Consider the following 25,954-nt stretch of genomic DNA (forward strand, 5'->3'; position numbering starts at 1 on the left):
GTGAAGTTTAGCTTGCGCTTTGATACATTTGGAATTATCGCCACCATTCTAATGTTAATTTTCAATTTAAGTTAATCTTACAAATAGATTGGAAATACTTCAAGTCAGGAAAATGATTAAAAGAGTTAAACGTTTGCGACTTCAATCATTGACAAAAGCAAATAACAGAAAAAGAGTTTTCTCTGTTGTTCTCTCTTCTAAATTCCAGGTTTCAATTTCACCTTATATCTTTACCTTTTAACTCTCTAATCATTTCAACTTATCCTCTTGACTTGGAAAGAGTGAAAGGTCAAAAACAGAAGCGAATTCAATTTTCATTATTTTCTGATGACTTTTCAATTGCAATTGAAAAGTAACTCACGATTTCAAGACAAGCTTCAACAGTCCATTGGTTTTGACTTAAATGTTGATTGATCAATGGTCAAGATTGGTACAAAAATTTTTACACTTCAACCTTTTTACGTTGTTTTACGCTCAAATCATCAATGAATGTTTGCCGTGCTTTCAATCCATTCATTAAAACCAGTATATTTCATTTCACTCAAACTCGTTCACTTAACCAAAAGATCTTGTAAAGCCAATAAATGTCAAATCGAACCATCTTTTGTCACTTCATCTATCATTAAACATGTTGATTCAATCAGAATATTCATTTGTTATTCCTTGTTTTTCTGCCCAAAACGACTAATTCTAAGGAAGAAAACGATTTTTAAGGTAATTTATGTAAACTGCGCATTGTTATTTGGTCAAATAAATAGTCGCTTGTTGACTGGAAAAGAAAGGAAAACTTTCACTCTTATTTAATGATGATTGTTAAAGTACCCTTAGAAGGTTAACTTGGGCTTGGTTAAGGTAAATGTTGGTTATTAATGGTCAATTGGGTTAATTAAGGTTAATTAGAAACGAGAAATTGATTCGATTGGAGTAAAAAAGTTTTAACGCTAAAAAGTGAAAGTTTTTTTCATCCCATTACAGCTCATTGATACCTTTTTTGTGCGTCAAAATGATGTTAATGAGTATGTACAGTATAATGGTAATGATTAGGTTGATGATAGCTAATTATAATCATTATTGATGATTCTCTTCTTCTGAGTTCTCAATTGTCGGACACTCAAAATAAACATATTTTCACAATTAGCAACTACAATAATGCAAAAAGAGTAAAATTATCGCAATTTTTTCAACAATTAAAGTAAACCAACTTCGATTCCCAACACTGTTTCATCTTCAAACAAACTCTACAAGAAACAAAAGTCTTCACCCGATAAAAATTGAAGCCCAAACCTTAGATAAAAAATCGAAACATGATTTATTATATAATGAGCTCAAGTGCTGAAGGCTTTAATTGTAGGCGTAAATATCAAGTTACTATTGTTACAAATGTGACTATCGATAGCTTCGCGATCCATCACATTCTGTGAGGTTAAATTTTGATTTGAATTCGTAAGTTTTAGAAGCGCTTGAATTGATTTTGTCAAAAAATGAACAAAAATGAAAATATCTTTTTGTCAAATTGAAAAGATCGGCATAGAAATGAATCAAACTCATCATCAAAGTGGCCAATGAAGAGATGATCAACTTTAAGGTTCAGTCAATTTTGTCCGATAATATCCTATTCTATGTCAAAAGTTCAACAATTCTCGCTCTTTCCTCAACTCTACTTCGAAGCTCTATTAGTGAATTAAAAGCCGATGTACAACATCCAAACTCTTTTCAATTATATAATAAAACAATTACATGTGATACTTCAAAATGATTATTAGAACACGATTTTTTGTTTCATTTCAGTGTTACTGAGGTTTTTGAATGAGTTTCGTTTCGGTGTTTTGTTTCTGATATTTGGCTTTATTTTTGCTAAAAGCTAACAATCAAGAAAAGGAGTAAAATTTCAAAACTTGATATTGCATTTTGAATCAAAAAGTGTCATTTTTGGTTAATAGTTGAGAATAAAATGTTGAATATATTTAAATGATTATTTATTTAGTTAATAAATTTTGTCGATTGATGAATTGCGTTGGATGACCAAATTTTACAATATGAGCTGGAGGTGGAGACTGAAGTTGGTGTTGTTGGAAAGCGGGATAAAATTGTAAACCAAAGGTGGCAAAGGGTGCACTTCGAGAGAAATTAAACTTTTCCAATTCGGCTTCTTTTAACCTCTTTTCCTTGGCCCTTCTATTTTGAAACCAAATTTTAACCTGAGTTTCCGTTAAGTTTAAAGATGTTGAAAAGTCTGCTCGTTCGGCGATTGATAAATACTGTTTCGACTGAAACTTTCTTTCCAGTGCTAGTAACTGCTGAGTAGTAAAGGGCGTTCTCGGCTTTCGATTACTCTTGTGTTTCCTTAATTGACATTTGATTGCTGGAGGTTCACAGAAAGATGTAAATGCAAAAGGCTTGAGCCAAGGATGGTGATGTTGATGAGGTAAATGAACAGGTGATTGTGCTGGTGATATTGATGGACTTGATGGTGTCATTGGTTTAGCTGGTGGTGAGCTCGGTGTCGATAAGGTCGGTAAGGTCGGTGTTGGCGACTTTTTAACTTTTTTCTCTAAAATTCTTTCCATGCAAAAGGGCGATTCAAAGATGGGATTAAAAGTACTTGATTTCACATCACTTTTTACTTCAGTTTTCACTTCACTTTTGATGTTGACCATCTTCTCACTGCTAGAGTCAGACATTTTCACAAACAATATTTTGTCTTCAATGAGATTCAATGAAATAACATTAAATAAATGACATGTTATAGTCACTGTGTAAGAAGCAACTCGAAATGAAATGAACAAACTTTTTAGTTGAACATCGTTTTACATTGAATTGTAAATTCACTGTTATTGGTTTGCACTCAACTTGGCTCCTCCTCAACCATCATCCGCCTCAATGAGGAGGGAGCTAGAAAGGTACATGAAAAAGAGAGGAAAAAGTATCGATCAATATCGAATGAAAGTCGATTAGGAAAATCGATAATCACACAGTTCTAGTTTGACCCAATCATTGGATGCATTTTCATTAAATGGACCAATTATTTTGTCGACTCTTTCTTTTTTTTTGTTCGCATTCTCTTTCACTATTGACATAAAGGCCAAAGGGGAGATGCAACTCCTAGGGCTATTAGATATCAAATTGATACAGTTAATATGAAGAGTGACAGTTTTAATGGTAAACTTTATTCATCTTGTTCGTCCATTGTTCACTTTAAATAAATAATGTAATAAGAAATGTAAAGAAATAATGTGATAACAATTTGGATAACAAGCTCAAGTGTTTGCGATCCACTTTTTCCTTCGAAAAATTTTACGTCCATTTATTATCCAATTATCCTATCGTTAAATAAAGTAATAGATAAAAACTGAGATTGCAAGTTTCAAAATTGAAGCTGATCAAATCGGAAACGGCCAAAAATGATCCGAAAATTTGTGGAATCGTATTGATCGAGGGTTTCAATTTGAGAGAAATAACAAAACCTTGAAAGTTAAAAGTAAATCGCTTTCAAAATTCTAGTTTCGATCTCTTTTTATACAAATTTGGAACCAGATTTTTTCATGAAACTCATTTTTTTGATGTAAATTTTGATGATCAACCGAAAAACGCACTTAATCAGTTAATAAAATTTTCTGTTTCAATCTAATTTTCAATTAAGCATATCACTGCGAGTGACAAAAGTTAAGGCTTAAACTTATTTCCTATTGTTGACATCAGTGATCGAGCACATGTTCGATTCTTCGACAATTATCTTGATTTTAACGAATGGCCTTAAACATTTCTTTCTTAACAGAATGTTTCAAATTTGGAATCTTTGAAAATCGAATGAAAATTTTCGACTTTAAAGGTTTCTGATTTCAGCAGTTTTACACACAAGAACTTTCTTGGCTTCAAATTTCTAAAAGGCGAAAACTTTGTCGGCAAAAATTTACTAAAAATTTGAATCAAAATTTTGGAATAAAATTTACCGAAAAATTAGTAAACCCGAAATTTGGAGTTGGCTTTTGGTGAAATGAAATTATTTGATTAATGAACATTATTCAAGAAAGTTTATTGATTCCTGATGATTTGCAAAACAACCAGTTAATTAGTTAGTTAATTGGAATCAATGAAACGGAAAAGCGAAACGTTTTTCTTTCAATGAAAACCTTTTATTGCATTTGAAAGTTGATTGAGTAAAGGCAATTTGGTGACCAAAAAAGTAAGTAAAAAACATTAAGGTAAAAAGAGAGAAGCGAAAAGATAAGAAAAAAGAAGGAATCGGTAGCTTGTTCGCACTTTGAACGTGGTTAACAATTCAATGAACTTGACTTTATCAATGTCAGATTTATGACTGCTTCATCTTTCTCCTTTTCATCCTCTTCATCCTCATCATCAGCTTCTTCTTTCCTCTCAATGTTATTGTAATCTATTAACAATAGTTTGAAAAGTTATCCAGAAAAGCATTTATTGAGCTACCAAAAGTAACTTTACCTTACGAAAGTAATTAAGCTGAAAGCGAGTAAAGGTACAGTGAAAAGGACAAGAGGAAAGAAAGGAAAAAAGAAACAAGGAAATAAAGTGTTCGAAAGGAAAGAAGAAGAAACATAAAGAAAGAATCAATTTCGTTGAAAACTAATGATTGACCAAAGGCCACTCCTTTAATTACCGAATGACCCTTTACACGTTATTGTTTGTTGTTATTTGTGTCTCTGTCAAATAAATTGGGTTCCAACTATTGTAATAATGGCATCGATATCAAGTATTGTCGTGATAAAACAAAGTTCAATTTCAATGAATCGAATCAAATCTTTAGGTCAGCCCTCGGTTTTACCTTTAAATGTTCAATACTGAATTAGAGTTGGTAATTGGCGTCAACAAGCAAAAAACAGAGAAACATTTTTGTCTCAATTGTCCGTTTTCATACCTAAGGCCATCAGTTGACTATCGTCATATTAATAGATAATGAAAAGGTCAGAATTTGTTTTTCCACGTAAAAAGGTTAAAGTTTTTCTCATCTTTTTTCTCTTCTCTTTCTCTTTTCGTTTTAGTTTGATCGTTGCGGACTGAATAACCAGTAGTCTGAATGTCGCCCAGTCAATGTAATTAGCAGCGATGTTGTTAGTAAAGAAAAGGCCAAACTCTTTTCTCAACATCATTTGTTAGTTTTGTTTTGGCCGTTGCTTTTGTTGAAACCATTTTCGCTTGTATCATTTGCGTTTATTATTAATACCATGATCATGATATTATAATTATCATTATGTGCTCTCTATCATTAAAATGCATGGCAAATTGGGCAGAGTTGAGCTGCGAAAAAAAGTGGTGGTAAAGTGTACAAAAACACCGACTTCTTGATTACCTGTTTAAACCTGTATTTACATTGAAGTAACTCTTTCAACTTTCCCTTGTTTCCAACTTGCCTTCATCCTCCTTGTTTGTAGCTTATTATTGACCTTTTGCTTTCCTTAAACAACTATGCGTGTGTTTCTTAACCCTTCATCTCGAAGGCAAAGGATAATCAGTATTGAGTTTGTCAAAGACACGCAGATAATGATGAAATTGTGTTTGAAATTATTTCATGTGCGCTTTTCTAGCAAAGTATTTCATGGTTAAATGTCAATTTTGCACACTTAATGACAACAAAGTGACTAAAATTCACAGACAGAATGAACAAGTTTAATTAAAAGAGCAAAAACCATTATCATAGACGTTACTAGAGCAGATAGAGGGAAGAACACTTTAGGTTCTTGACTTTTGAATATTGTCTTACGACAATGTTGACTGATGAAGGAACAAGCTCTGGCTCAGCTGCTTATTGGAAGAAAAATTGTTGCTCATTTCAACTTTTTATGGCTTCGATCTTGGCAACGAAGAAAGGACGATTTGATGTTTAAAAAATGATCAAAAAAGCAACCAAATTTGCTTCAAAAGTCCACAGCCAAAGATGAATGAAAAACGATTGGAAAACTAAAGTCAAATGAAACGGGTTTTGAAAGGATGAAGGCGATGAAAGGTTGAAATGAGCAACAATTTTTTAACCAATAATCGGCTAAATCAGAAAGTCAAAGCTCTTGACTAGTCAACATTGCCGCAACATCAGTTGATATTGATGTTAAATCACTCGCTTCAGATGTTGGCTGCTCAAGAAAAAAACGCACGCCAGTAATAAGCATAATGGATTATTCAATTAAATAGAAACGGCCAAAGGAAAGGTTCAAGTTGAATCGGTGATACTTTAGTCCTTCAATAATAATGATGATAACAATAACAAAATGTATAATAATAATCATTTCGAGTCTAGCTCTTTATGTCTATTCAATTTCATGAAGTGCCAATGCCTTTTCATTGAACAATAACAATACAATAATAGGATCTCACTTACTCGAGTTCATTTTAGTTATGCTATGGTAAACATTATTGAAAAGAAGAAGATGATGATCGAGAAAAGTCAAAAGGACAACTTTTCTCGACTCTCTTTTTCTCATTCTTCCTCTTCATCTTTTGACAGATAAAAGCACTGAACAAGACTAAACTGATGGACGATTAATTTAACGCTCTTGGAGTGGCAACGGGAAAGAAGTGAAATATTACCCGCTTTGTTACCATATTGACCAATATCAAGTTAAGAGTGATTCCTCCATTGTTGCCATTATATTGTACTTTATGGGTGTTTAGATGGGTTTTTTACAAGCAACAATCATTAATTGTTGAACCCACTTTTATATTATTTTCACATCTTTTTGTACATTCACTCCATTCATTTCACCTTTATTCCTACCTTTACAGTCAAGGATACTATTTCACCTGACATGTAATTGACTTTCTCATTTCTCTTTGTAATTACAAAAAACATTTGGTCAAAGCAATTGAGTATCGAGAGACATTTGAATAAACAGGTCAAGATTTATAGCGCGATTAATGGTTAATTAAAAAGCAAAAACTTGCCATCTGATTTAGAGCAATTTCGCTGAGATTTTGATGTTACTAAAAGCAACCTTCGATTAGCTGTAAATGAATTAACAGCATAAATAAATCGAAACTTTCTGATTTTGAAAAGCTCCGATCATAGCATTTAAAATGGACTCAAAAATACATGAAACTTTGTAAGGTTCATGTTGCACTACAAGAAAATCCTTAGAATGAATTTGCGAAAATCTGAAAAAACAATATTCGATCAAAAAGTATGTCTTTTGGCTGAAATAAGGTTGTCATTAGAATCGGTCATAGTCCCAAAGTTTGTTAAACGGTTTTCCAAAACTCAATGTTCATTCAACTAAAACATGTTTGGTATAAAAATTGAAAAATCTTCAGTCTTAACTTGTTCCGATATTCATCTTATTCAAAGAGATCGTTAGAACACTAAACATCGCACTGACCGTCAATTGATTCGTCCATTAAATCAGTTAATTTCAATGACAACAAAGAGCGATGCTAAGCAATTCACATCGCATGTTTCTTTAAACAATTTAATTAGAGTTTAGTTGATGATGCCATTGCTATTGAAATATAATTTCTCGATTTTTGAAAAATCGGTCAATTATTTTAGACTGATAGTCAGTGTGATAACTAGAGTCAGACAGAATTAAATCCAAGATTTAAGGTCCATTCAAGATCCATTAGGGTTGACTAACTGTCCATTTTCCCCTCTTAACTAGCCGTTCCCTTACAATTGGCATTGTAAAAATTAAAGATCAATGAGAGTCGCCTTCAGTCGAAAATCGCGACACATAAACTCTATTCTTTTACTTTTGCACTTGAGCGTATTACTTAATTTATTAGCTAATTATCCGATATCCAGATTTGGACGTTTGAAGAATCGTTAATTGCGAAAATGACTCAAACCTAAACATTTTTACCCTTTCATTTTGTAAAACTTTGAGTTTTCAAAACTTCATTTGTAAAGTTGAACAATTTTTGTTTTAATCAACTTTCCAGATCAAAGTGTAAATTAGGCTCAGATGCCTACCAAAGTAATGATTATTCATACAAGTAAAGATGACATTTTGTTGTAAACATCAGGCAATCAAGTTAATCACCTATTGTCCTGGTCCATTCCATTCATCTTTAAAGTTTAACCGAACGGAACCAATCGATAGAATAGTCAAGTCCACTTGGTTTCTAATGTATCTTTTTTGTTGTTAGATTACAAAAAGGATCGTCAGTCTTTCATCTTCACCCAGCCTTGTTGACGTTAATTGTACTAGATAAATTGTCTCCAACGGAATCACTCAACATTGCCTTTACCTTTTCTTCCCCTCTTCTTCTCTCCATCATCTTATTCTCATCTTTTCCTTTCTTTCTTGTTCGTCTTCTTTTTTCCCTTTTCCCATCTCTTTCCTTTACCTATTAGTTAAACGTTAAACTGTCCCAATATAAACCGTGTTGCCTTTCATGAAGATGAGTCCCCGGTCTATCATGTTGAGCTACCTTGTTGTTATATGTTGTACTTGTAGTTGTTATCTTGTTGTCTATTGAGCCAGTGTGTAACTAATAATGGTAGCTATTATTTAAATTAAATGGTTTACCGTGAAAAGGATGATGATGATGAGGATGGAGATGATAAAGAAACTGTCCTTTTTGTTGTAACTCAAAGAATAACCAGAAAGACGAAGACGAATGGAAGACAATTTTTGATAATCAAAACAACATTTTTGTGTCTCAATGCAAGACTAATAAGAGAGTTAAGTGCCAAAAGAAACAGACAGTTAACAATGAAACGGTTATTTAATAAAGCAAAATGTTTCATTCACTTGAAAATACAATGAAATCTGTTGTTATTGCAACTGGAAATCATCATTTTCATTATAACTATCAAGGACTGTCTTTTGTAATTCAACCTCACAATTTATAGACACATTTATGTTATCACAAATAAGGTGACAACAACTTTACATTTATCCATTTGGGTAAATCGTTTCACTTCATTATTTAATCGACATTATTCAAGGATAGATCTTTAACGATAATTACTTTTAGTCAATATTGATCATTAAATAGACGCGATAATCACGATAGAACCAAAAGTGTTCAACAAATGGTTTGTAATTTTGGTCATTTCCATTGAAATGGCTCATTCGAAAATCCAATTAGTTTAATCGATCAAAAATGAGTTTCAGTTCTTTAAGGGTCGAAATGACCTCTTGAACAGAAACAGAAAATTTGTTTCCAATATAATGCATTTCTGGTTGATCTCCAAAAGCTACATCAGAAAAATGAGTTTGAGGAAAAAATCTGGTTCCACAATTGAACAAAAAGCAATCTAAATTTGAACTTTGAAAGCGATTTCATCGAAAACTGTTGATCATGAAAATTTTTGCTCAATTAAACTCAGGTATTGTCCAACCCTTCAAACATCTACTCTTAACACAAAAGTCAAAGTCTTTGCTCCTAATCATTTGAATTTAAAGACCGAACAAAGACAAATGAAAAAATTCATTCATTTTTGAGCAAATGTGGAGTCTTCATTATTTAGAGTTTGAATTTGAAATTTTTCACGATGATAGGATGAGTAAACGATGATTTTCAAATGTTTTTGTCAATATTTTGGTTGCCTTTTTTAACAGTGAAGTGACAAGTATTGAACAGATTTGTGTCAACCTTTACAAGATTATCTTAAACTCTGTTGGGTGTTTTGTTGTTATTATTTTTACCTTAATCTCTTGCTTTCTTTAGTTTTGGCGCATTTTCAATCCATTCATTAAAATTACTATTTTGCATTTCACTTTGTTTTGACTATTCAAACTGACCTGTAAACATCAACATTTTAATCTGTTGTTTGATTGGTCATTATTTGAGCATCAAATTGTAGGTGTTTCTCAAAGCGAAATATTTCAAGGTAAAAATACTTGCATCTTCCAATTATCCAGAGATGGACAACAAAAGACGATAATGAGGTAAACTTGTCTCCCACTTTTCTTGGTCTTTCTTTACTCTCTTCATCCCAAATGCTCCATCCTCATCTTCATCATCTTAAGGCGGACTCTTGTAAAGAGCAAAGGGAAAGTTGAATTGTACTCAACAACCAATAACAGTTGAAGATTCAACTGAAAGGTAAAAAGCAGATATTTATGTTTTCTTGTACAGTTGCACATTTTACCTGTTAAAAGTCATTTCGTTTCAAGTTTTTTTTTATGTTATCCTAAGCAATGAAAATGTCTGATTGTAATAGTGAAAAATTGGTTGAAATTAAAAGTGAAGTTAAACCAAGTAAATCAACTTCACTGTCTTTCGGTATCAATCAAATTTTATCAAACAAGTCAACCTCACCAACAACACCACCAACTCAACCACTAACACCATTAACCCTCTCAACCTCACCAACAAATTCACCTGTTAATCTATCTCATTCACATCATCATCCATGGCTTCATTCATATGCATTTCCATCATTTCGTGAACATCCGACAATCAAGTGTCAATTACGGAAACACAAAAGCAATCGAAAGCCAAGAACTCCATTTACAAATCAACAGTTAATTGCGTTGGAAAGAAAGTTTAGAAGTAAAAGATATTTATCGATTGCCGAGCGAGCCGACTTTTCCTCATCGTTAAACTTAACCGAAACTCAAGTTAAAATTTGGTTTCAAAATCGTCGAGCCAAGGATAAACGATTGGCCGATGCCGAACAGGAAAAATTTAATTTTGTACGAGACTCTATTGCGCCTTTTTCCCCTTTCGGTGTACAATTTTACCCAACTATTCATCAGAATCATCACCAACAACCGCCTCCTGCTCATATTGGAAAAGTGATTTACCCAATGCAATTGATAAATTAACTATTAAATTTAATTCCTTGTAAATTTATAAATTTGTCTCTTCATTTTATTGTCTTTCAATATCTTTGTGGCTTATTATGTTAATTCAATGATTGAATTTCAATCAAGTTTATTGAACGTTTTAGAAGAAGCTAGAGACATCTCTTTTTATGTTTTAGAAACAAATATCCTTATTTCAATCTTCTCAGTGAGAGGGCAGCATAGTTTGACTGTTTCTCGGAATCTTCGGACAGTTCACCTTTCGGTTCGGTACATGTGATGTTTTAGATACCGTAGTTAGTCGACACTCTATTAATTGGCTAAAAGGCCAACGTGACTAAAGTCGACTTTAGCCGAATAGCGCGGAAACAAGTTTATCGGCTAAGTGCAGCTAATTTCAGCCTAAAATTGAAATTTCTGGGGACTTTAGGGGGAAAATATTGAGCCATATGATAAACTATTATGGCTCGATTTTATACAACCATAACTTTTTAAACCGTTTTTAAAACAAAGAGAATTGATTTGAATTATTATTTGAGCCTTTTTTATTCTTAATTTTGCAAATTTTTCCATTAATGATGGTCTGAAGCTTCTGTTTTTAAACAAAAGGTAGCATTTGAACTTCATAACTTACGAATCATAAGTCGCTTAAGCATTTTAGCTATTCAACCCTCGACTAGACTCGCTGAAATAGTTGATTGGCTAGCTAGTCGGCTAATTTTCACTAGCTACGGTATCTAATTTATTTTGGTAAATAGTATTTACTAAATAGCCATTATTTTAGTTGTATGTACATTGTATTTAGATTATTGTATAAGTCGTCAAACTAATTGTTTATAAATTGATATATATTAATGATCATTTGAATAATCTTGAATAATATTAATTTCGAAATTATTTGGACGAATTGAGCAAGTTCTTAGCTTGCAATTGTGTTGAACTACAGAATCTATTCCGACTAAGTCAATTATAATTCCCATCTTCCAATTCAATTTTAGCTTTGTATATAGACTTGGTCTTTGAATGAGCTGATGAGTCTAATGAGAGAGAAAAAGTTGGACGAGTAAAAATGTCTTGTCTGATTTAGTGTCTTATGATGTATTGCTTCTGTGGCGACCCTTTCCTCATGAGATCCTTTCCCTTGCAAGTTGCACACTTATTCACATTGGCAACGTTTTTCCGACGTTTATAACCTTTTTTCTGCTCCAATTATCCATAATATATTATCATAAAGGAATGTATTAAAGGTAGACTAATTAGCTTTTTATAAAGCTAAAGTGAAACCGCAAACGCTGACCACAAAATATATTGCCAGGTTAACTTGAATACTTATTGGTTTTAACAAGAATTTAACATCGAATTATGGATTGTCTGTGAAAAATGTTGAGTGAATGGCACATGATGAGAACCAACGAAAGCTAATAACATGGAGAGTTGAAACTTCATTCAGCATTGAGCACGAACCAATAACAGTGAATTTACAATTCAATGCCGAACGATTGTGAAAGTTTATCTCGTAAAGTTTTAAAGCGTGAAGAGCGTGGCCGATGAGAAAACAATTTACAATGATAGTTTGAACAATTCAGTTGGTATTCAACATTAGTAGGATTCTTTAAATAAGCTGGCGGTATCGCCAAAAATCTGTCCTGCCATTTAGATTCACAATCGGAAGATAGAAATGCTTGCATTAAACTGCAGCTAAACCAATGACACCATCAAAATCACCTGTAAATAACCAAATAGACCATTAACTTTTCATTGGTTTGTTACTTTGCTCAGGTCTATTCCACCTGATCAGTATAATACAAAATAAACGCAAATCTCGAATGATTAAGAATTAGTTTGATCATTTCTTTTTAAAAACCTTTGCGTTTCAGGTGATCAATGACTTGACGTTAAATGCTGTTTAGTCCCAAAGCGCAAACATTTAGACCTTTTTTAAGATCTTTTTTTCAAAAGTAAAGAAACTCGGAAAAAGTTTAGCGAAGAAAAGACAGAAAACAAAAGACAAAAGAAAGATTATCTCAATGAATGTTAATTTATGCCGAAGCATTTAAGTTGACAATAATTGATATGATCATTGATCAATGTTGATCATCAACACCGTTTCCCATGAGTATAATCACCACAAAAAAGGCAAGAAATGAAACATTAATATTCTCAATGAGCCAAAACAGTTTTGTGATGATAAAGCGTTTTGTAAATAATCAGCTCGCTAATGAAACTATTAATAAATGTAATTGTTGCCAGTTTTTTATATCTAAAATGAAGTGTTTATTATTTTCAAATGTAAAGCCCATTTGTTTATATTGCGATGCAACAAAATTGTCAGCCAAATTCTGTTGGTTGAAAATACCAACATTACTTAATTTATCACAACTTAAACTAACCTTTCTCTTTATTTAAATGTTCAATATGACATATTAGTCATGATTTACCTTCAATCTAAATTCATTTCAATTTTTGACTTTTTTCACTTTTTCCCGTTTCATCTTCCAACTACACCAATAATGACTCCGACTAACATTCAACACTTTATTCACTCATAGTTCATCATCATGAACTTAATGATTCATAATTAGTTTTGACCTGATAAGTCATTTAAGTATTAACTATGAAAAACCCTTATTTTGACCTTTTCCCATACATTTCACCATATGAAGCTACTGAATAAAGAACCTCTGGTATTACTCGATATTTTTACATATCGTTAGCTTCCTTTCATTGAGACAAATCTGTCGGTAACATTTGTTTACCTGTACGACTCATAGTTCATGAGAAAACCTCAGTTTCTCCATGAACTATGAACCCTCCAAAGTCCTAGGGAAAGTGTCCACTGTACCTCAACCATTCAACCTAATAACTTGATTCTTTCTTTAATCATTTACTATTCACCTACTCTAACTAACTACAACACCTAATTTCACCCCTTAAACCTAGAAGCTATTTTGACCTTCAACTTGACCATTTTTACCTGCTTAAGCTATTTTCAACCTCTTGCTACCAACAAACACAAATCCCTAGAGGAACTCACATTCCTTGGTTTTCTTCCACTTGTCCATCTTAACCGTCAAACAAACTCTTACTCACCGAGGACTCAAAAGGGCTGTCTTACCTGCCCTACTATAAATACCTAAAATGTCACCTTAACACTTATGGTGTATTTTTGTCTTATGTTGAGACCATTTCAACTTAACTAGTTTTTGTATCATTATTGTATTGTCTTCCTTGGTGTTAATTTACATTTAGTTGAATTGTCAATTGCTTCTTCATCATCTTCAACAATTTTGAATAAACTTATTTGAATTGAATATTTTGACTTCATGTCAGTTTGGTCTGAATATTGACCGTGTGTTTTGTTTCATTTAATTCATCTTTAACCTTATTAAATTCACCATCATAACCAACAGGTTATGGGCCCAGTCACGCTTTGCTGACTTGTGTTTTGTTTGTCTCAGTATTTTGATACTTAATCTGTGAGCCTGAATACTGGCTATTGTGTTTATCAATTGTACATCATCCTTTTGTATAACCATCACTGACAACACCATCATGATTACCAACGATATCCAAGTGATTAAATTATCCAAGACCAATTACTATGTTTGGAAGAGATCCATTGAAACCATCTGTAGATCCAAAGGAATACTTCAAATTCTTGACGGTTCATCATCACGTCCATCTGAATATAATGCTGATGAGATTCTTACTCTCACTCAACGTGACATCACCAGAAGAAACACCGAAATCAACGAATGGGATGTCAAGGATTCCACTGCTCAACAACTAATCATGCTTAGCATTGATTCCGAAGATGTAAGTCTAACAAGTTTATTTATTAATGCTACCACTGCTCATGAAATGTTTACCAATATAATTAATTTTCGAGAAGAGCGAACGAAACAAAGCTCGTTTAGTGTTAAGAGAAAAATCATTGAAGTAAAGTTCACTTCGGCTCACACAGTTGCTAGTTATTTCTCCGAACTTGAGACTGCAATTAAGTTAAACAAAGATCGTAAAATTGATGTTGATGAAGAAAATCTTGTAATGAAAGTTTTAGATGATTTACCGATTGTTTATGAAAATTTCCGACAAAATATTGAAATGAGAATCGATACAGGCGATTCAATTACTTTAGCTCAGTTAAAAGCAAATCTTTTGAGAACAGAAAAACGTTTGAATGAAGGTAACCCGAGTAAAAAAGGTGAAGCCTTGTTAGTTAAACCTGTCAATAAATTTCATTATAATGTGAAAGATAAGTTTTGTTTCAATTGTGGATTGAAAGGACACCTGAAAAATGATTGTAGACGAAGACCAAACAACAACAACAATAACAACAATAGCAATAATTTCAATAGAAATAACAACAACTACAATCAAAGAAACAATCTGAATCCTCAATCAAATAATTTCAGGAATAATTCAAACAGATTCCCAAATCAAAACAGGAGTAACAATTATTTCAATAATAACAACAACTCTAACAGACATAATTACTCAGGCAATAACAACAATAATTTTAGAGGAAATAGGAATTTTCAGCGTCCTAACAATGTTAACTCACCCTCCAATAGAAATAATTATTCAAACAGAAATACCGCACAGCAAGCGAATTTAGCTTTGAACAATAATGAAAATGAAATGAGTGAACAACATGATATTGCTTATACAGCACATGAGAATAGATCAACTGAATTAGTTTGGTATTGGGATTCAGGTTGCTCTTATCACTGTACAAGTGACATCCATAGTTTCAGTGAATTTGTTGAATTGGAAGAACCAATACCTTTGACAATTGGAGATGGAAATAAAATTACTGGTATTGCTAAAGGTACTGTATTAGCTGAATGTTTTGATGGTGAAAAGTGGAATAAGTGTAAACTTGAGAATGTACTATTTACACCTCGACTTGGTAAATTCAATTTGTTTTCATGGATGCAAGCGATGAAAAAAGGTTATAAGTTATTCTCATCATTAGAAGGAACTGAAATTTCTGATAGTAAGTCGGGTAAAGTTTTAATGACATGTAGACCCGTTGGTAATTCATTTGTTTTAAATTTGAAGACAAGAAAAGATGAGAATAATTTTGCTTTAGTTGTTAAAGATGGTTCACTTAGTGAGTGGCATAAAAGACTTGCCCACGTAAACGTCCATAAAATCATTGAAATGTCCAAAGAAGGTTTGTTACCTAAAATTAAGATTGATTGTGACCCTAATAAATTTGTTTGTGATGGATGTATGAAGGGTAAAATGTGTTCGAAGTCATTTAAGACTGCTGTACCTAGAGAAGTAAAGGTTGGTGAAGCTTTCCATTGTGATCTAGTTGGTCCAATGGAAGTGTCATCAATTAGAGGTTCTAACTATGCACTAGTTATTAAAGATGAATTCAGTTCTTTTCGATCGATTTACTTTATTACTCATAAATCAGATACTTTTGCTAAAATTGATGAACATATTAAAGAGACTGAAAAGGTTACCGGTTCAAAGGTAAAAATAATGAGGTCCGACAATGGATTAGAGTTTGTTAATTGTAAGGTTGAAACAATTTTGAAAAACAATGTTATTACTCACGAATTGAGTTGTCCATATACACCTCAACAGAATGGACTAATTGAAAGAGAGAATCGGTCAATTGCTGAGTTAGCACGATCAATGTTGTTCGGAAGTAAATTACCTAAAAGACTGTGGGCCGAAGCCATGAACACTGCTGTGTATGTAATGAATTTAGTTATTAACAAAAAACATAAAGGTATAACACCATATGAGCTGTGGTACAATAAAAAACCTTGTTATGACCATCTTCGCGTTTTTGGTTGCGTTGTTTACGTCAAAATACCTGATCAACAGAGAAAGAAGTGGGACGCAAAGTCAAAGAAGTGTATATTTATCGGTTACACCGAATCAACTAAAAACTATCGTGTTTACGATCCATTTTCCAACAAAATTAGTGTCACCTGTAATGTAAAATTTTCTGAAAATGATGACAATGGTGAAGCTACAATTGACAGTGTTAACAATGATGAAGTTGTTAACTTAAGAAAATTATGTGGAGTCAATGATGAAGATGAAAATGAAGATGATAATGACTCTGATAGTGATGAGACTATCATTTACGACCCACTTGATGAGGATGAACTGACCAACCTAAATTTGAAAGGAAATTCATTTGTTAACTTATGTCTTGCTTCTATTGCTGATAATTCATTGGAACCAATAAGTTATGATGAAGCAATGAATTCAGCAGAATCAGTTAATTGGTTGAATGCAATGAAAGATGAAATGCAATCTTTGAATGATAACAATGTTTATGATTTAGTTGAGCTGCCAAAAGGTAAACGAGTAATTTCATGTCGTTGGGTTTACCGAATCAAACGAAAAAGTGATGGAACCATTGAGAGATTTAAAGCTCGATTGGTAGCTAAAGGTTACTCTCAAAAATATGGAGTTGATTATTTTGAGACTTATTCTCCAGTTGCTCGTTACGACTCGATCAGAGCAATACTTTCGATTGCTGCAGCTAACAAAATGTATTTATTACAGTTTGACGTTAAAACTGCATTTCTTTATGGTGATCTCTATGAAGAGATTTATATGCAGCAACCAGTTGGATTTGACGATAAAAGTGGTAAAGTGTTCAAATTAAAGAAAGACTTGTATGGCCTAAAACAAGCTCCACGTCAGTGGAATGCAAAAATTGTTGAGTTCTTCTCAAACCATAAATTTACTCAATGCAAAGCTGATCAATGTATTTTCGTCAATAATCAAAATTCCTTAACTATTTGTGTCATTTATGTTGACGATGGACTTGTTGTTAGTACTAACAAAAGTGAACTTGAAAAATTAACTAATTCCTTGTCAAAAGCTTTCGATATGAAGTTCCAATCTCCTCAAGTTTTTGTAGGTATGGAGATTATCCAGAGTCCAGATCGTTCATCAATTAAAATCAAGCAATCAGCTTACATTAAATCATTGCTGAAACGTTTCCACATGGAAAATTGCAAACCAATTGGTTCTCCTGGCGATCCTAACATTAAACTGATTGCAACTAATGATCCTCCTGATGCATCAATTCCATACCAAGAAGCCGTTGGTGCATTATTGTACCTGTCCATCATCTCTCGCCCTGACATTACCTTTCAGGTCAACAAAGCGAGTCAATTTAATTCGTGTTATAATGACATTCATTGGGGAGCAATCAAGAAAATCTTCCGCTACCTTAAAGGTACAACTGATTATGGCATCATCTACAATTATCCGAATCCTGAACTTCAATTACATGGTTATTGTGATGCTGACTTTGGTGGTGATCTCGTTAAAAGAAAGTCAACAAATGGTTTTACTGTGACACTTGGAGATTCACCAGTTTCTTGGGCTTCAAGACTCCAGAAAAGTGTCGCCTTATCAACCACTGAAGCTGAATACGTTTCAATTAGTGAATGCACTAAAGATGTTTTGTGGTACATTCAGTTACTAACTGAATTACATGTAAATTTGACCACTCCAATCACCATTTACAGCGACAATCAAGGAGCGATCCTTTTATCGAAAAATAGTTGCCTGCCTAAACTAACCAAGCATGATGATATGCGTTTTCATTTTATCAGAGACCATCAAGAAAATGGTAAAATAAGAATTGAATACATTCCAACAACTAAACAACCAGCCGATATGTTAACCAAATCGTTAACACCAGCAAATTTGCTCAAATGTATCAATTTGCTCAACATTAGTTAATTGTGTTTGTTTATAGCAAGGGAGGCTGTTGGTTGAAAATACCAACATTACTTAATTTATCACAACTTAAACTAACCTTTCTCTTTATTTAAATGTTCAATATGACATATTAGTCATGATTTACCTTCAATCTAAATTCATTTCAATTTTTGACTTTTTTCACTTTTTCCCGTTTCATCTTCCAACTACACCAATAATGACTCCGACTAACATTCAACACTTTATTCACTCATAGTTCATCATCATGAACTTAATGATTCATAATTAGTTTTGACCTGATAAGTCATTTAAGTATTAACTATGAAAAACCCTTATTTTGACCTTTTCCCATACATTTCACCATATGAAGCTACTGAATAAAGAACCTCTGGTATTACTCGATATTTTTACATATCGTTAGCTTCCTTTCATTGAGACAAATCTGTCGGTAACATTTGTTTACCTGTACGACTCATAGTTCATGAGAAAACCTCAGTTTCTCCATGAACTATGAACCCTCCAAAGTCCTAGGGAAAGTGTCCACTGTACCTCAACCATTCAACCTAATAACTTGATTCTTTCTTTAATCATTTACTATTCACCTACTCTAACTAACTACAACACCTAATTTCACCCCTTAAACCTAGAAGCTATTTTGACCTTCAACTTGACCATTTTTACCTGCTTAAGCTATTTTCAACCTCTTGCTACCAACAAACACAAATCCCTAGAGGAACTCACATTCCTTGGTTTTCTTCCACTTGTCCATCTTAACCGTCAAACAAACTCTTACTCACCGAGGACTCAAAAGGGCTGTCTTACCTGCCCTACTATAAATACCTAAAATGTCACCTTAACACTTATGGTGTATTTTTGTCTTATGTTGAGACCATTTCAACTTAACTAGTTTTTGTATCATTATTGTATTGTCTTCCTTGGTGTTAATTTACATTTAGTTGAATTGTCAATTGCTTCTTCATCATCTTCAACAATTTTGAATAAACTTATTTGAATTGAATATTTTGACTTCATGTCAGTTTGGTCTGAATATTGACCGTGTGTTTTGTTTCATTTAATTCATCTTTAACCTTATTAAATTCACCATCATAACCAACAAATTCAAACTTGCCAAACTGTAAAAGTCACTGTTAAAGTGAAGTTGATTGTTTAAACAATTTAAACTTGTTAGTATCCCAACTTATAATTTAAGGTTACTGGTTTTTCAATTGAAAACAGTGAAGTGACAAGTAATTGTATTGAACAGATTTGTGTCAACCTTTACAAGATTATCTTAAACTCTGTTGGGTGTTTTGTTGTTATTATTTTTACCTTAATCTCTTGGTTTCTTTAGTTTTGGCGCATTTTCAATCCATTCATTAAAATTACTATTTTGCATTTCACTTTGTTTTGACTATTCAAACTAGCCATTTCATTTAACCAAAGGATTTGCCTGTAAACAATTCAGCTTGTAAAATGTGTAATTATGGACAGCAACAAAGGTCCAAGGCAAAGGCTAGATTGATACACAAGGCTACAAATAGATTGGAAATACAAGACTAACAGCCTGTTAATCAGACTAACAAGGGAAGGTTCCCTAACGCTACACCAGGCTTCAATTTATTTTGACCTCAAAATATTCTAATGGGTCAGATATGAACCTCTGTCAAGCCTTTCGTTTCGCAAATGCTCCGTTCAAAAGTCCCAGGGTGTCAAAGTATCAATTTTTGCATAGGTTAAGCCTATTGGATGCAATGTACATACATTGAGAAATACTAAAAACCAGATTTTACCATTTTGTCATAGATCCACATTACTTGCACATAAACCTATGGACAAACAATTTTGACACCCTGTAACTTTTAAACACGGCATTTGCGAAACGAAGTAAATGACACTTTTTCATAAGTCAACATGCTCTATCGATTAGTCCTTAAACCATTCAATTCTGAGTGTAGCGTTTGTGAACCTTCCCTTGTAAGTATAAGTAAGTCTCGGCTCCAACTTGAGTCTTAACAACGAATGCACTCGTTGCAGTGATCTAACATGTACTAATATGTTAATTCAATCAAGTTTATTGAGCTTTTATTGAAACGAGAAGAAGCTTTAGAAGAAGCTAGAGACATCTATTTTTGTGTTTTAGAAGCAAAATATCTTTGTACAATCTTTGTCATTGAGAGGGCAGCATATCTTGATTCCTTGTTTCTCGGAATCTGTAGTTTACCTTTCGGTTTACATGTGATTTTTTTCATGCATTTGTGTTGGTAAATAATATTTACTAAATTGTCATTATTTCAGTATATTTTTATTGCAATTTTAATTATGAACAAGTTTGCTCGGACTCAACAATGGTGTACATTTGCTCGTCGATGGATGCTTTATGATGCTAAATGGCAAGATGTTTTCTACTCAGCTGATTTGGTTGCTGGATATTTGAAAGGACAATTCAAGCCAATTTATGACCCTTCAACTCGTGTCGATATGGGTGACGTTGTTGTCGTTATTAATACCAAAGGTTAGTGTTTTCTTTGTAAATTTCTTGATTCTTGATCTAACTCTGCTTTGCTCTTTGTGTTTGGTCAATTCAGAGATATCTATGCCTGTTGGTGAATGGAAATGGAGAACTTATTATCATCACACCAATTATGGTAAAGGCGCTGTAACTTGGGCATCAGCTTGGGACTTGCATCATAAGGATCCGACAATTGTTTTCTATAAAGCTGTGTACAAGTCACTTCGAGGAGGTGAACATAATCCATTCAGAGCTGATCAAATGGCTAAATTATATCTATATCCCGATGATAAGGTACCTGAACATATTATGGAAAATGTTTGTGACCAAATCAGGCAACTCAATCCTATACCGACAATCTTGGATAAAGTTGATGCCAAAGAACATCAAGATTTCCCTAAACTTATTGATTATCCAGATGATCATGTTTTGAATTAGTCTAGCTAAATTAATTTAGTTGTATGTACATTGTATTTAGATTATTGTGTAAGTCGTCAAACTAATTGTTTATAAATTGATATATATTAATGTTAACTTGAATCATCTCGAATAATATTAATTTCGTAATTATTTGGACGAATTGAGCAAGTTCTTAGCTTGCAATCGCGTTGAACTACAGAATCTATTCCGACTAAGTCAATCATAATTCCCATCTTTCAATTCAGTTTGAGCTTCGGTCTTTCGGTATTAATCAAATTTTATCAAACAAGTCAACCTCACCACCAACAACACCAACTCAACCACTAACACCACTAACCCTCTCAACCTCACCTACAAATTCACCTGTTAATCTATCTCATTCACATCATCATCCATGGCTTCATTCATATGCATTTCCATCGTTTCGTGAACACCCGACAATCAAGTGTCAGTTACGGAAACACAAGAGCAATCGAAAGCCAAGAACTCCATTTACAAATCAACAGTTAATTGCGTTGAAAAGAAAGTTTAGAAGTAAAAGATATTTATCGATTGCCGAGCGCGCCGACTTTTCCTCATCGTTAAACTTAACTGAAACTCAAGTTAAAATTTGGTTTCAAAATCGTCGAGCCAAGGATAAACGATTGGCCGATGCCGAGGAGGATTCGAGGAAGCGTTCTTCAGATCTTTAAATCGTTAGAATGTACTTAAAGAGTCTGACATAAGACATACCACATCAATTCAAAAGCGTAACTGTAGCCGAGAACCGAATTCACCTAAATAATTTACATGGCAAAATTAATTCAACACAATATGAAAGTTTATCTCGAAAAGTTTTAAAGCGTGTAGAGCGTGGTCGATGAGAAAACAATTTACAATGATAGTTTGAACAATTCAGTTGGTATTCAACATTAGCAGGATTCTTTAAATAAGCTAGCGGTATCGAAAAGTGCTTTACGATTCTTTAAGCAAATTTCTTCTCCTTTACCAGCATTGAGCAGTTCTTTGAAAATATTTTGATAAAATCTGTCCTGCCATTTAGATTCACAATCAGAAGATAGAAATGCTTGCATTTCAATAAAAATATATTCCTTAATCGTGCTCATAACTCGTGAGTCGGTACTGGTAGACATTATCTTTATCACAGGCTTGATGGCATTCACATAAACATCTGATTTTTCTTCAGGGTTCCATATTACTTGTCGCATTGTAACATTTTTAAGCTCGTCCAGATAAACTTCAATGATGTGGTTGCAAAGTTCAACAGATTTTTGAGAAGTTTGAAAAATTTCATCTAAAAATTCAAAATCTCTTGGATCGCTTTCGAGGATTGCTATCCTTAAGCTACGATTGACCATGTGGCGAACCAACAAAGCATATTTGTCAACACGATAAAAATCTATTCCCATCCATTCTCGAGCTAATAGTTTGAAACCAGCAATCAAATAGGCCTTTTCATTAGGATAGCGACATCCATACGCAACATCATAAATAAGTTCTTCACATTTAGCAACCTCAGTGTACCAGATAGCGTAATACAATCCTTTCCATATTTCAATCAGTTCCTTCTCATTAAATTCATTATTTGGAGACAATATGTTACCAATTGCTTTCCTCCTTTTTTCATTTCCAACAGGAGTTGAGACCAGGTGAACAAAATTCCTTATATGGTGGTAAACTAAAATGTAATAAATTTCAAAAAGGAAGAAAATTAATACAGAATTTACCCTCTAACTAAAGTAAACATAATTCAAATCCAGCCACAAAAAACACGTGAAACAGGAGAAACTCAAGAGACATGATTATGACATCGATAAACCAAAAACTTTACCTGCTTTATTTTTTCCACGAGCACAAGACATTTTAGTAAATTAACTTGAATTACACGATTTAAATTAAAAACAGAATTAAACAATAAGATTGATTGTTTAACTAAACCGAAATTTATTGTATTTAAACCCAAATGTTCTGGTGCATCAACAGAGGGCTGTACCGAGCAAGAAAAACTCAACCCAAACCAGTGGCGCCTTAAACCTTATAAAAAACCAAGCCCGGTAAATTCAAAGCCAATAAGAGCATAAAAAATGAATGAATATGAATGTTAACTCAATTGAAGCTTTAAACACTTGAAAAATTAAGAAAAATTAGAAAAATCATTTTATAAATATCCAGAAAAATGTCATCGCCAACCTGGTTGTTAACGAAAAGATTGAAATATAATTTGTCTGAAGAAATTAAATTGAAGACAAAATGAAATGATCAATTAAAAGAAAGTTAAATTGATGTAAAGGGAAAAACAAAAATGCGAATCAAAAGAAAAGATTAAATTGTGAAATTTAAAAATGCAGTTGCTTTAAAGTAGTAATTCAAGTTGAAGAGGAAAGTAAACTTTAATATTAATAGCAAACAAAAGTGTCATCCTTTGTCATTTGTAAACAAATTAAAGTAATCACATAATTTTGTGAGGACACAAAAGTATGAGTAACTTAACCCAGTGTGGACTTACAAGAGGAGTGATATTGTCTTCTTTATCCCTTTCAATCCTCTTCATCTTCTTCCTCCTCCTTTCACATCATCATACTCTTACTCAACTCATTTATCTTCCTCCTTCTCATCATCATCATCATCAAATCATTTCCACTATTTCAAAGTCAACATTAAATCTTGAAAATTGATGCTAAAGACGATACAATAACAAAACAGCAGCAAAATAACCTTGGATATTGAAGGATGATGGAAGAAAGAGTGACATGAAAAAAGTAAAGAAAAGGGTTTTAAATGTAAAATGATGTGGTAAAAAAGTAAATTCAAAGTAATAAGAAAATTATGTGAGTAATAGAAGAAGATGATGAGAAAAGAAGAGATAAATCGAAAGAGTAAAAGATGGTTCAAGTATGAAACATTTTCCCTTCTATGTATACCTATGTCACCCTCACATTATCATCATTTATCCCTTTTACTCCTTTTTACCTCATCATCATTATCTTCTTCTTCTTCTTTTTTGTCAAAAAGAAAACTCATTCGATCATCTGTACAACTAATCATCCCATTCAATAAAATTTCAGTGCAACATCAATCACATTTTTCCTCATCTTCATCATCTTGTGTAGACACAATGGTTTATCCAATGAAAATTTGCTTTTATATTATGTTCAACTTCATACCCGATCAGCACCCAGAGAATACAACAACATCAACAACAACAACAACAAGATGAAAATGATGAAAATGATGAGGAGCAAGGAGGAGGAAATGAAGATGAAAAGATGAGGAGAGAAAAAACGAGGTTTTTCAGGATGAAAACATCATCAAGCCCTTAGACACACAAAGGCTTTTTATATGTTAAAATTTGAATTAAAAGTTACCCTTTACTTCCCTTTGTACTTCAATTTTCATCATCTTCACCAACTTCACCATCATATTCATCTTCATTTTTTATCAAACCATTTTCAATGCATGGTGAGTTTGATTGGGTCAAAGTCATCAATCCTCCAACCTAACAAACTCACTCTCGCCCCATCAGATTTAACGCATAGTCGACTTTTTTACAAGTTGCTCTTCGTCTTAATTTAATTATCTTTATAATCTTTATAATCATCATTTCTCTTCCTATCACTTGCATCATTAGTCTTACCTTTACTTTGCAATTTATTTTATTCATCTTCATGTTCATCTTCATGTTTGTCATCATACCTAATATTATAATTCATTTAAATATCTGAGCGAGCTTGATTAGGGTAACAGTCATCAACCTTATAACCTAACAAACTCACTCTTGCCCCATTAGATTTAATGTATAGTCGACCCTTTTACAAGTTGCTCAGTCGTTCAAAATTTTGATTTCATCATCTTTGCCATTATCTTCATTATCTTCATTTTCCCTTCCCTACCATTTGCATGAATATTCTCACCTGTAATTTAAACTTATGATTATCTTAATGTTTGCCATCATACTGAATAGCGTAATATCCGACTGGTTAGGCCGACAGTTATTAATCTTTCAACCTAACAAAGTCAATCTTGTCCCATCAAATGCAACACACAGTCGACCCCTTTTTCAACCTTAATACGAGCCATTATTTTCCTGTTCATTCAACATATTTATTTAATTCCAATAGTTTTCATTTTTTTATAAATTTTTATTGTTCATTTCATTTTTTCTTCATCTTTTGCTCTGTTTGCTATCATATCTGGGAATGTCAACTCCCAGCTTGGTTAATAACGTTTGTTTACCCTTTCATAACTAAATGTTAGCTTATTGAATTTTCAGTTTATCATAATGATGATGATACAAAGCTTGGTTTGTCAATTTTTTAATTTCATTTTTGATTTTCTGTCCTTTTGCCTCTTTTTTATTTTCCCTGCTTGACAATATACAACTTGATATTGTCAACTTAATGCTTCAGTTTATTATTTGTCTCTCTTTTTCATTGACGATTAACTTATTTTGTTTGCTGTATTTTGATTGAGTTGTTGATCAAGGTTGAGAAATGGAATAACAAATCAAACAAAATGTAAATCTCGACACAAACTTGAATATGCAAAGTACATAGATTATGAAAGCAATTGAATACATTTAAATCCTTTACCAGTCAGA

General features: G+C 32.8%; 4 protein-coding genes across 4 annotated transcripts; 2 read left to right on the forward strand and 2 right to left on the reverse strand.

The window, feature by feature from the left end:
* Positions 1–1,821: 1,821 nt before the first annotated feature.
* LOC107365092 (homeobox protein MSH-B) lies at positions 1,822–2,911 on the reverse strand. The gene has a single exon (XM_015932554.3). The coding sequence runs from the start codon at positions 2,679–2,681 to the stop codon at positions 1,977–1,979; it is 705 nt and encodes a 234-aa protein (XP_015788040.2). The 5' UTR covers positions 2,682–2,911; the 3' UTR covers positions 1,822–1,976.
* Positions 2,912–9,865: 6,954 nt separating this feature from the next.
* On the forward strand, positions 9,866–10,760 carry LOC107365327 (homeobox protein vab-15-like). Its single transcript, XM_015932812.3, has one exon. The coding sequence runs from the start codon at positions 10,107–10,109 to the stop codon at positions 10,734–10,736; it is 630 nt and encodes a 209-aa protein (XP_015788298.2). The 5' UTR covers positions 9,866–10,106; the 3' UTR covers positions 10,737–10,760.
* A 9,890-nt stretch (positions 10,761–20,650) lies between these two features.
* mRpL13 (mitochondrial ribosomal protein L13) lies at positions 20,651–21,507 on the forward strand. The gene is made up of 2 exons (XM_015932813.3): positions 20,651–20,940; positions 21,014–21,507. The coding sequence occupies exons 1-2, from the start codon at positions 20,748–20,750 to the stop codon at positions 21,373–21,375; spliced, it is 555 nt and encodes a 184-aa protein (XP_015788299.1). The 5' UTR covers positions 20,651–20,747; the 3' UTR covers positions 21,376–21,507.
* A 652-nt stretch (positions 21,508–22,159) lies between these two features.
* LOC107365066 (Ribosomal RNA processing protein 1 homolog Nnp-1) lies at positions 22,160–23,320 on the reverse strand. The gene is made up of 2 exons (XM_025161453.2): positions 23,189–23,320; positions 22,160–23,035 (listed from the first exon to the last, which is right to left on the reverse strand). The coding sequence occupies exons 1-2, from the start codon at positions 23,217–23,219 to the stop codon at positions 22,269–22,271; spliced, it is 798 nt and encodes a 265-aa protein (XP_025017221.1). The 5' UTR covers positions 23,220–23,320; the 3' UTR covers positions 22,160–22,268.
* Positions 23,321–25,954: the final 2,634 nt, after the last annotated feature.

This window comes from Tetranychus urticae, chromosome 3 (genome assembly GCF_039701765.1).
Source record: "Tetranychus urticae isolate SD_2017Ah chromosome 3, NJAU_TeUrti_SD_1.0, whole genome shotgun sequence".
In the NCBI taxonomy this organism is placed as follows: Eukaryota; Metazoa; Arthropoda; class Arachnida; order Trombidiformes; family Tetranychidae; genus Tetranychus; species Tetranychus urticae.

Bases quoted from the DNA above. Each gene is read 5' to 3' on its own strand.
- LOC107365092 (XM_015932554.3), bottom strand. From the start codon at position 2,681: ATGTCTGACTCTAGCAGTGAGAAGATGGTCAACATCAAAAGTGAAGTG.
- LOC107365327 (XM_015932812.3), top strand. From the start codon at position 10,107: ATGAAAATGTCTGATTGTAATAGTGAAAAATTGGTTGAAATTAAAAGT.
- mRpL13 (XM_015932813.3), top strand. From the start codon at position 20,748: ATGAACAAGTTTGCTCGGACTCAACAATGGTGTACATTTGCTCGTCGA. The intron at 20,941-21,013 runs GTTAGTGTTTTC...TGGTCAATTCAG, and splicing joins TGTCGTTATTAATACCAAAG to AGATATCTATGCCTGTTGGT.
- LOC107365066 (XM_025161453.2), bottom strand. From the start codon at position 23,219: ATGTCTTGTGCTCGTGGAAAAAATAAAGCAG. The intron at 23,036-23,188 runs GTAAAGTTTTTG...ATTACATTTTAG, and splicing joins TCGTGGAAAAAATAAAGCAG to TTTACCACCATATAAGGAAT.